The following is a 12,734-nucleotide window of genomic DNA, read 5'->3' on the forward strand; positions in this document are numbered from 1 at the left end:
ATCAAATTGTAATTTTGCGCATCAGTTACGGTTCGTAAACTGGGTGAAAGATGTCCGCAATTGCTCATTGATGACAGTTGTTTTTTTTAGTTCAGTTTTACATGCTTTACATCATCACTGTTTTGTAAAACAGTAGTCTTTGTCACACACCAGTTACATTTGCAAGCATTGTCACTACTTACGAGTATATGGACAAAATGCTAAACAAAATGGCAACTAACCATAGAAAAGTCACAGACATTTAGACTACCTATAATTACATGACTCTTAACTTTTTCACACGATAAGTAGGTTTAAAAATGTCCTTAAATTGATATTTTATAAAATATTCGTTGTTGGTTATGACATGAGAATGTAGTTCCTTATTTTGAGTCCACGACCATATTATCCAACAACGTACACCACGTACGAATGTTACAAGCTAATCAGAGAATGTTACTCAAATTATGTACTACATACAATGTTCAGTATCGCTCAGTCATCATGTGAATTTGAAAGTCGTGTTAGATGTTTCAAGCGAACTGCTAACATCATGGTTTTCATCATTATCTCCATTGTTCCATGGGGGCAGGCGGGAAAACCAGTTTCTAATGGCTTCATACAAAGTCATGGAAAATCTGGAAAACTTACGACTTGAAGACATGGCTGCGAAAGCTTAGGAGTATTGTTGTGAATAAAGAGAAAGACTCTACATTACGTTTTGTGATATAAATTGTAGGAGTACTTATTTTTTAAAGGTTAGCTGGTAGAGAACGCCACATGGCATTAAGTTCGCCTTTTGTACCTCTTTTGTTTGTGTGTGCAATAAAGATTTTAAATAAATAAGTATTTATAAGTAATGTTTGTTTATATGAAGTGTATGATTTCCTCTTTCGCAAATATTTTTATAGTTATCGATACTCCTTTATGGTGTTCGTAATGAGTAATTCGGAGGCCACCTTCAGCGTGATTTGATTATAAAACAATAAATTATGTAGTTACATTGGGTGCCATTACGTCTTTATTTATAATAGTCCAGTCAATAAAGCATTATAGATGGAAATCCGTGGAACACAATTTTTGACTTCGGGACTTTATTTAGACTAGTTAGGAGGTGAACATAGCAAAAGTCCCCGCCCTTAGCCCTTGAGCCGCCGGAGAGAGGGGGGTTTAAAGGTACCACTTTTCGGTTTTTCGCTTAATCCTCGGAAACTATGCGTCCTAGCTAGTGACATGACTACTATGAACCAAAAAAAGCTTATTCAATTTTCTACAGGTAAGATAGTCAAGTTTTTCTATATCTTGTACAGTTTTCGCGGCATCTGCTCTAGACGGTCTGTAATATTGGAAATTTTATTTTTGTCTTACATGTTCCCCTCATTAGAAAATCGACTAAATCAACATTGAGCTAATATTCTAGACATGCGGGAGCATGTTAAGCCTAGTTCCAGGGAGGGGACTGCACCGTGTGTATATTTAGACGTACCACTTGGAGACACTTTTGACTCCTCATCACTCAAAAAGTACTGTGCATTAACACTTAAAATTTGGCTCATCTGTTGAGACTTGCAAGATAAACATCAGCTTCAAATTTCATAAACATACCTCAAACGGTTCTTTAGGTATTGACGTTCAAAAATCGACATTTAGGGCACTAAAATACAGTGTGAGTCACGTTAAAGTGTACATATGAAAATAGATGAAACTAGACCTATTTTTATCGACAAAAAAGAGGTCAAAAATTTTTTGAGATTTTTTTTTAATTTTTTATAGATTTTTTTTTCTTCCAATTACTTATTGTAAAGAAAACGTAATAACTTTTAAACTAAGCGGTATATCCTGATAAAATAAAAACAGTAATAATGCTAAATAACAGGCGATACTAAAAAAAATACATAAAATACACAAAAAAGGCCAAAAAATAATAAAAAATGATAATTTTTGAAAAAAATCTGCTTTTTAATTCGTGTTTTTTTGGTTATTTGATAAATTTCTCCAAAAAATGCCCCTATAACTGGTAGTTTTTATTACTTTGTATTATTCTCTATCGTATTGTCTTTGTAAAACCAAAAATTGCATGTCTCTATTCCTATCACAACATTTGCTATGATCGTTTGAACTAAGCCTCTCCGGGCGTGCCATTCAACGCTTCGTTAACAACGAAACTGAAAATGGCTCTAGATTTGTAATTTTGATAAAGACAAGTTAGATTTCAAATAAAAACAAAAGATTTCGAAGTAAAATAAGCATTTTAGTTAAAATTAAAATTGTCTCTACCTGTAGCGGAGAATAATGTTGTGGCAGGCCTTTGTTCAAACGATCATTGCAAACGTTGTGATAGGGATAGAGACATGCGATTTTTGGTTTTACGAAGGTAATACGATAGAGAATAATACAAAGTAATAAAAACCACCGGTTATAGGGGCATTTTTTGGAGAAATTTATCATATAACAAAAAAAACACGAATTTAAAAGCAGATTTTTTTCAAAAAGTATCATTATTTATTATTTTTTGGCCTTTTTTGTGTATTTTATGTATTTTTTTAGTATCGCCTGTTATTTAGCATTATTACTGTTTTTATTTTATCAGGATATACCGCTTAGTTTAAAAGTTATTACGTTTTCTTTACAATAAGTAATTGGAAGAAAAAAAATTCTATAAAAAATTAAAAAAAAATCTCAAAAAAATTTTGACCTCTTTTTTGTCGATAAAAATAGGTCTAGTTTCATCTATTTTCATATGTACACTTTAACGTGACTCACACTGTATATCTGTCACCTGTGAAATATTAAAATTTCTTTACTGTAAAGGATATCCTATAAGGCAAATGAAATATCGACAACAATAATTGTTTTCTTAGCATTAGGGACAATCCTGTAAAAAGGCTTACAAAATTATTTATAATGCCTAGTAGAGCCGGCATGTGAGCATTTAGTGGGTTTCGAAGATTGACTTATAAGTGGACTACCTGCTTACTGACTCGCCAGTGTTTTTCCTGTGTAGAGCTAAACAAATACACAGAAATCAGTAAATAAAAGCCAGGAAAAACGTTTTTGAACTCTATGATTGACATTCCATAAGCTCTATTTACAGAACATTGTTAAATTGTGTCTTTCATTCTACTTAAACACGAAAACGTGGAACGTCTAGACACCACCCCAACCTTTTGTAAAGAAAGAAACGAGGACCTCCATAAAATGGCAATCCAAATGTTAAAGTAACAGGTGGAGCAGGTGGCAAAAGAACTTAACGTAAAAAACCGACCGTTATTCATTATCCCGAGTCCCTACGGAGTCCCGACGGGTTGCATAATAAAGCCTTTGGAGTTGTAGAGACGACTCTACTAAAGCCTACTAGTGACATCTGTTGAAAGGCAAATGAAACGCAAGAAGCATCACTACGAAGGTAACTGCGAATGGTTTTCGAATACAACAGCCATAGAGCCTTCGTTTTCATGATATTTTTTATTATTTCGTTACATTATTCTGTAAAGGAAAGAGAAACCATTACAGTACTGGTTTTATATTGTAAGACTTGATTGAAAAATCACAACAAGCATATGTTTATCATAAAGCGTTAAGCATTTACTTGGCATACTTAGTTCAGTATGCTATACATAGATGGCGCTTCTTAATGGTTGAAGTAACTTTTTTATATTAGCTCTACATTACTAATTACGTTAATTATTTACTTCGATGTTATTGTGTTGTTAATTTGACGCAATAGTCTGTCACACGGTGTCTAACTTCCTTGTTTTTGAGTTAGAGGTACCACCTGGGTTAGCTTCTTCTTTAGCTTAATTAATGGAGTTTATTAAAATAAACATAGTCTGGTTTTAAAATTTTAATATTAATAGCACATCACATTTTTATCACAAGATCGCACTTATAGGTTTAAGCTTTAAGCTTCATGTTTCCTCGTAGTCCTCATAGGCTACTACGACTACGAGGAACTCAAACGTAAATTGTAGAGTTTAGGTTTGACGAACTAAATGTAACTGGTGCCCAAAAAGTCTACTAAACTTGTAATATAACTATTCATAAGCATCGAGAAATCGAATGAAAAGTCAATTTAAGCCATGAAGCGGCTTAATTTGCGGCTGTGGTGGTGGCCGGCACCCCGCAGACGTTCCGCTGGCTGCGCGCGCGCCGACGCGCTCCGCCGGGCTCGCTGCGCCATTGACTGTCGCATCCACACCCTTTAGGAATTTCTACCACGAATAGGTCAGATCACATCAGATATTTTCCAAAATCACCTCTATTACAATTACCTTACTTAAGAGAGACCTGTCATCTAAGTACTTTCAACAGGATTGGGGTCAACCCCTTTTATGGCATGTTACCGTACCGAAGTTCTTAACTCGATTTCAATATGTTACTCTACCTAATTTTCCGATTTGATTTTTGGATAATTTTGAGATTTTTCCCACCTTGCACTTTTTAGATTTTGGTGATTTCATTTCTAGTATTTGTATGTTTCATTAATGGCATCTACTAACTCAAACGAAACGTAATTTTTCACTTGAAAATATCAAGTGCCTACCTCAAGTGGTATGTACTTAAGTCTTGAACCCACGACCTTTCGTTACGACTGAACTACGACGGAGTCATTAACATGCCGAAATTTTAAAGAGCAGCATATGATTTTTTGTTTCACACTTGAAGCAGTTGATTTGTGCCTACCTGCTGCAGGTTTAAGTTCTTACTATTCTGCAGTTTTTCCAGAAATTGCTAAATGAAGTTTCAGTCCTAAATTTGAACCTCTTTTTGTACTACCTATGACTATGAGTCATGCAGGAAGGTGTTGACGCGCATCGCTGCCCGCCCGCGACTGACCCTCGTTGCAACTTGCATCCACCACCCTTTGGGAATTCCCACCCATTCCCCTTCGACGGGATTTCGGGACTGTGAGCAGGACAAGGATCTTCGGTTCGTTACTTGGTGATTTACAATTGCCACTTGTGCTGATGCATTTTCAAATCACGATTGTAAATTAATGTAAAATAATCGGTATTAATTTCTTTGTTTAAATAACATTTAGATCCTTGCAAGTATGTATATTTTTGTGACCACCTGTTTCCTAAAAAGTTAAATGGAAAAGTTCCTGAAAAGATGATGGGTAAAATAAGACTATGAATAGAATTAGTCTCAGCAGTCCTCAAAGACACTTCCACGGAAAATTCATGGAAAATTCTGACAAGAGGATCCTAGTACTTCGTTCGATTACCTAAATTAAGTAATACCTCTTTGAAATACATAGTTATTTTGAATTAATTGAGATTGTAGTCTGGCGAACCTACTCGTCCTATGTTGGTATTCTACTGCTACTTTAAAAACAGTTGTGTAAATTTTTTTGGATTAGGGTGTACTTAAAAGCGGAATCAAATCCATTGATGGATTGGGGTATACTCTGATGCGGAAACAAGTCCATCGATGGACTAAAGTGTACCCAGAAGAGGAATCTAATCCATTAATGGATTTGACCAATGGATTACAGTGGAATAGGGGACTACCACCTAAATATCAATGCTTCTTTCATGATAAGATTCATTAGGCAGTAGTTACTTTGGAGTTGACGTAAACACCTTCTAGGTAAATGAAATCGGAATACAGCTCATGCAAGCAGTGCATGGAACTTATTATAAACTACGTAACGTCGTACGTAGTTTCAGATAAAGTGACGTTGGATTTATTACCATTTGTGGCTGCACAGGTGTAACCATTGTTTACACGGCGTGCGAGCCTCGCTGAAGGCGCTGAATGGCTCGCCACCTCGCTGGGGGGCAGGGGAGCGGTGACCTGCTGCCCCCGCCCCCCGCGCCGGTCGCAGCCGCGGCCGCAGCCTGCGCCCGCGCAGAAAGTCGAGCCAGTTGCTCGCCGCGCAGCCTCCTGTTTGTTTACATTCGATAACATAAATTCGTGATGTTATAACGTTTCGCAAATCACACACTTCCGCAGACCTTCATGGTATTTCAAAGTGAATCACGCATTGTGCACCCGCGACGGATTTTACGTGGTCAGTGATTGCCTGAGTGATATTGTCGTGCTGCACGTTTTGTCACTTCGACTCTGCACTAAATTGCACAGCTGGTTTTTAGTGATAATTTGCATTGTTGTTATTAAATACGCTTATAGCCACGTCTCCTTCAAACATTTCCTTGAAAATTTTTCATCTCGTAATTTCATGTGACGTTCAATTCAAATTGTGTTGTGTGCTTCAAGTTCCTTCATTAGCATTTTTCTCATATCTTATTATGATTTAAAATTAGTTAAATTATATTTAAAATACAGAATTTGAATGTAACCATTGTAGATTTTGATAGATCTTCCAATTACAAAATTTGAATAATCACCCAGACGTGAGTTCAGGTGATGTCCATCGGAGCATGCGCGCTGTTGCATGACTGCACGCAAGTCCGTTGCTCCTGAACTGACCGTGGCTATGTTGTTTTATAGTCTTCATTAGTTTTTGTATGGGTAATTATTATTAATGGAAAATATGGAAACCGCTCGTTCATTGCGTTGAAAGTGAGGAAACTATTGGAAATCGAACTGCCTTCCTTATTATAGGACATGTCTATTACAATATCTTTGACGTCGTATTAAAATTTATGGAGCATATACGAGTAAACACTGGATTTCATGGGTGGCCAAGCAACCAATGAATAGAAAGTAAATAAAATTATAGCCAAAGAAAATCGTTGACACTGTTCCTAAGAGACTGTCAATGGAGTACGGTGAGACTAATGGCATCATGGCCGCGGGATTACTATGGCATTGTTATTTGAAGAGTGTGTCGGTAACATAATAACTGGCATCGATCTAGATACACAGATCTTGAGATATAGAAAGCAATGTCACGTCTTGGAATAGAAATTTTCTTGAAACAGTTAGAACTGTAACGTATATCTTTGAACTAACCAAATAAGTACCACATGCATGCAGTTAACATACATTTCTGGTGACCACAAATACAAAAATAAAAATTTTCTTAACATCTGACCTCAAATGAATAGTGGGAAGTTTTAAGTTTCCTATAGAAACAAAGGGAGTTCTCAGCTTAAAATTTCCATTCATTATTGTTGAAAAACGGGCTTAATTAAGATTTCTTGAAGCAGTTTCCCCTGGTGTTCATACCCTACCCACTAGCGAGCTCCCACGTACCTTGGTTAGCCTCCATTTCAACCGTGATGACAATGGAGATGGTTTGGTAACATTGGACATAATAGCTAATTGTCAAGCTGAAGCGGCCTATCGCGTTACACATGGTAGATACTTACATATCAAAAAAGTTAAACTAACCAGTAAAATATCTTTTGACCACCTTCTTGATTCTATTCAGCATATTATTACGTATGCTGAATAGGAATATAAAATCGTACCATTCGAAAACATTACATTAGAAGATGGCATAATTTTGCAAGTCTTATGTCGTAATTTGTTGCGAATTCAACAGAAATGTTTGTAACCAAAGGTAAATGTCCAGTCAACTAAAATCTAACTGTAAACAAGATAAGCACAATTGCCTAATACGTTTTAAGTTGCTTATTAGAATTCAATAAACTGAATAGACCCAGTCTTACCTTTAGAGTCAGCACAAAAATATGCGGTTTCTACTTTTGGGTATCCTATTCTAATATGGCTCTTTCATTCCAAATAGATTTCACTTTCGTACTTGATTCAATGGTGAATTTATTTTTGTCTAAATTCATATTTGGTTTTGTTCGAAGTTCTTTTTTTAACGTTTTTAAACACTGTTTCTACATGTTCTTGTTTGAATATTTTTATCCCAGCATATTATTGTCTTCACTTCAATTTCAAAGTCCGGCACTTTGCATGAGAATAAATTAAATCAAGATTTAACTTGTATCATAGGATTTTAATCTTATTAATATTTTTCCGTTGCCATGGAAATAGCTTACAATCTCGACCGCAAAATCGTCAGGCTAGATTCTGCTGCATTTTGATCATAGATAGAGCATGCCGGTGAATTGTACGTAGAAGTGAATGTGCATTAAGTGGGGGGAATGGTGATAGCTAGATAACGATGGAGCGATAACGGGAGGCCGCCGCGGCTAGCGTCGGTCGCGAATTTTTTACACTTTTTGCTCGTCTGAGGCCAGACCTTCTAGCGGTGTTTGCGGTGTGATAAAGTTGTATCGATGTTTACCGGCAGTCACAACGTGTTGACTCGGTGGAGTGTCCTCGTCGCTATCTATAACGTGTAAACTGTGCCTTCGTGGACTGGAAAATTAAAAACTAATTTAAAAGATAAAAACATGAGTGTAAAATTGTTAAGTGAAGTGTGAATAATGAAGGACTCTGCTCCACGGTGCGAGGACGTAGCCGACAAGCTGGTGCGCCTGTTCGGATGGAGGCAGACGTATCCTGTGCAGAAGCTGCAGAGGAACATCTTGCCTAAGCCTAATGAGACGGTAAGGGTTTTTAGAAATTTAATATTAATAGGGGAATTATGTAGAGAAAGGGCATCCCTGCGGCCTGTAATGCATTTCCTCCACAATGCTCTATATTTTAATTTGCAATATTGACATTATTTCATACAACTTTGCCGCGGAATAATTTAAGTTTGATACAATATTTTAATTAAATACGAGTATAGTAATAGGTATACTTACATATGATATGCCCAAAAATGTAAATCAGAGGCGACGACTTTTATTCCATAAAAGCTAGACCTAGTCATTTCGTAGTAATAATAAATACTCGTTGGAATCCCACTTTTGCCCCCTAGAAGTTTTCTGTTTGGGGTATAAAACAAATGCCTTTTCCATGATTCAGTTATATGCGGAAATATCTTTATTAATATGTTTTCATTTCTATCAGCTTTAAATTACATTTTTAATCTACAGCACGCTTAATTTTTGATTATGGAAAGAGCTGCACGTGTATTTTAACCTGCAGTTAAGTTGCATAACAAAGGTCAATTGTTTTGTTTGATCAACGTAACTTCCCGTGATACGCGTGGTTATCGCGCCTTTCACGGGCTTTGTGATCTGAAAGTGTTGGAAAGCATTTCATTATAGCAAATACAGTCAGGTGCATAAATAACAATACGGAATTTAAGGCTCTATGTGTTTAACCTTAGATTATTACTAAAAGGGAAGATACGTCACGTGTCATGCTCAAAGGATGTTCAGGACACCATTTTGCTTCAGTTATCTGTCTGTAAGGCTTTAACTACTGAGTATATTAATACTTCTTGCACATCAAATTGCAAAGATCTACAAAAATAACCGTTCGTTGTTAACACAGTTCTAAAATAGTAAATCTCTTTTTAAAGCTTCCTTTAGGGCTAGAGATATTAAAATTTATCTTCTTAGTCATTATCACAATGAAAAAGCTATCTAAAGCTTATTGATTAGGGTTTTCAGCACCATCAATGGCTCTACTTATCTATAGTAGCTCATTATGTTGGATCCTAGAGCTTTGAACTTAATACTTGGCACTGCAGTCTTTAATCCTCATTGATGACATCATGGGAGAGTATACATACTTAATTGAGACAGATGGACACAAAAATGTAGAGGGACTCGCAAATCATAGCACCTTCTAAACACACGGAAGTATATTGCTTCAAGTAGTTCTAACCTACCTGACTGTACATCGCAATTACGCCAATGGTATTCCTATACCGTCGACAATTCACGCGCGAGGTCACCGAACCCGCGTGGTGGCGTGCGAACCGCCCCGTTGACTCATACGTCATGCGAGTCCAGATAAATGTACTTGTATGGAAATTACTGGAAGATGAATGATATACAACTTTTACGACATTTGGAAGAGCTCTGTCGTAGAGGGTTTTTTTGCTGGTTGTAAATGTGAAACCCGATGACCATTTTGCGAATGGGACAAAAGGCGAATGGGACTGAATTCGAATGGGACGAAATGCAAATGGGACCGAATGCGAATGGGACTGGGAATGGGACAGTCTGCGTCAAACCCAAATGAAATACATACATAGGTAGGTACCTATGTAATATTTAGCAAGCAACATAGAGACAATGAAACTTGAATTTATAAAATGAAATGTAAGAAAATAATGTAGCTACTAAGTACGAGTATTATACCTACTACGTGTACCTACCAACCCACTATTGAACCGAATAAAGGAGAGCCGCGAGAGTTGAGAGAACGTGTCACGTATCAAACGATCTTTCACTTTAATACGAGTAAAATCTTGATTCTTTGTTTAATTCTGACCTCGATATTGGTGTTCGTTCATACTTGACAATTTACTGGGAAGTAGATAATTTCGCATCATGTATGGTACGGTTAAATGTGGAGCTATTGTAGAGCGATCTGGGACGATTCCAATAAATTACGATTTGCAGCCATTGTCTCTACAACATTCTTCTAATGGCTCCATATTTTTGAATCAGTTGGAATTTTATTTGATTTTCTTTACAAATTATTGTTTATTACTGTTTACCTACTTGTGAAACGATTCACGAGGCCCGACCGGGGGAGAAACGCTTTGTAAATTATTTCGCATTTTGACCGCCAATAATTGAGCAAAATTACCATAACGTATTGTCTTTATTGGAACAATTTTACGACCCGTGCAAAAACACTATGCCCTATCTATTTTTGCTGGAAAGTTACTGGTAAAATTCGATAGAGTTTTGAGAACATTTTGCAAGAAATATTAATTGTGTAATTAATCGAAATTGAACTTCAATCGAATACCAAATAATGGGAACTGACCTTGATTGGTTAGTCAAGCGGCACTGCGCAAGAGTGTACCGCGCAGACAACTTATTTTTCTTACAGATAATGCCCAAATTAGAAAAACTATTAGGATGTTCTAGTAATAATGTTTAACGAGAAACTAATTAGAATAGAGATCATTTATGTATAACATGATACTACGAGTGTAATTAAATTAATACGTCAAATAGCATACATTCCTTTGTAGATCAATTTGAAGCATTAATTAGTTAAAAAACCTTAATGTAATGTAAACCAGAGGCAATACACTTGTAAATGCAAATATAATTTTGTTGTTATTATTATTATAGCCTGCCATGCATGATGTTATGCTGTAATATCGCACTAATTATAACTAGGTAGAGTATTTTGTTTAGCACGATATACCTAATTATTTAGAAGCAATGCACTAAATTCGTAGAGTCCTAACTAAAATTTGTGAGTAAAAAAGGATTTTAAACATGGAAAGTTCATCATCGTCATCATCATTTCAGCTACAAGATGTCGTCATCTGTTGAAAGTTCTCTCCCAATGATTTTCAGAATGAAAGTTAATTTAGACCAAATTCTTTGCCCCTACTCTATATTTTTCTTTGTTTTCTTTTTTGCCTTCCAGAGGATCGTGCATCTGTAGTGGAGACTAAATGATGAAAAGTCCATTTATATTTGACTGTTCATGCACTATAGTTGTGTTGTGGTACTCTTTGGTTGCGCTAACAATGCGACACAATTGCAGGCTGCGTCCACTATGCGACCTCTGCGCAATCCGCATTGAGCGCGTGCGCATTTCCGCCGAGTTTGTATAGCGAATTCAACGCAATGTACACAATAACTATTGCTATATTATGGCTTTGTACACCTTCAACTAGTGAATAGCTTTTAAAAAATAAATATTCATAAACGCATTTTAAATCTTTACTAATATTATAAATGCGAAAGTAACTCTGTCTGTCTGTCTGTCTTGCTTTCACACCTTAATCACTGAAGCGATTTTGATGAAATTTGGCTTAAAGATAGTTTGAGTCCCGGGAAAGGACATAGTATAGTTTTTATTCCGGTTTTTGAAACAGCAACGCGCGCGATAATGTTTTTCTGTGACAGACAAAATTCCACGCGGGCGAAGCCGCGGGCGGAAAGCTGTCAGTCATAGGCTGTAATCTAAAATTTTTATTTCAGCAATTCAGTCCTATTTCAGATACTTACAACAAAAGAAAATAATATATTCTCAAGGTGGCAGAGAAAAGTCGACCTTTGTTTCAACTTGTTTTCCTTGATATTGAGCAATTTTCAGCAGCCTTCGATTATGCTGTTCTAGTTTAAAACAAAATACTTCCGATATCTCCAAGTATAGTAACGAAAAGGTGGTGAAATACATAGTTCCGTCATAAGCATTAAGTGTTTTTTGTAGAAAACTGTAACAGAGTTTTCTCCATGTGGGGTAAACAATTGACTGTAAAAAGAGGTTTAGCATTCATTGTCTTTCATTGTATTTTTATCAAGCTACTTACTAATGAGGAATTTCGTATATAGGAAGTATGTGTTGCATATTTTACTTGATATCTATAGATAATGCGACGCATTGCCTTTTGCTGACGAATTATTTCACTTCGTCATACCTACCTTGCTAATCTCAATTATTTTCAACGTTGAAGTTGTTTGATGTGATAATATTTTACACGACTGTGTGCTTGGTGCAAATATAACACTGGGTGTGTTTTCGAAGGCCACTTTATTGAAAAGACAATAAGAACTAAGCTTGTCCATTAATCATTAGCGTATTATCTTTGGTATTTATTATTCATGTCGATAGAGTCATAGTCATAGTTAGATAAATATTTGCTCAAGATTAGCCTAAGAAATATTTTGGATTAGGTATTGTAAGGAAAAGTATACGAAAAAGATACTGAAAATTTTTGTATGTTTATGGCGCAGTTACACTATGTCGGAAATTGATTGAGAATTCGAGATAGTGTAAACACGCACTTTTAGTTTCGCCGTGTGTAGCTCATACTTCGGTGTGCGTGCTCG

At 36.1% G+C, this 12,734-nt stretch overlaps 1 protein-coding gene across 1 annotated transcript in view; it reads left to right on the forward strand.

The window, feature by feature from the left end:
• Positions 1 to 7,915: 7,915 nt before the first annotated feature.
• LOC135071915 (partitioning defective 3 homolog) overlaps positions 7,916 to 12,734 on the forward strand; it is a 43,372-nt gene continuing 38,553 nt past the window's right edge. The window contains exon 1 of the mRNA XM_063965783.1: positions 7,916 to 8,414. Within this exon, the coding sequence (XP_063821853.1) occupies positions 8,292 to 8,414 (123 nt within the window). The 5' untranslated portion in view covers positions 7,916 to 8,291. The remainder of the gene's footprint in view (positions 8,415 to 12,734) is intronic.

The sequence above is a fragment of the Ostrinia nubilalis genome, chromosome 5 (assembly GCF_963855985.1).
Source record: "Ostrinia nubilalis chromosome 5, ilOstNubi1.1, whole genome shotgun sequence".
Lineage (NCBI taxonomy): Eukaryota > Metazoa > Arthropoda > Insecta > Lepidoptera > Crambidae > Ostrinia > Ostrinia nubilalis.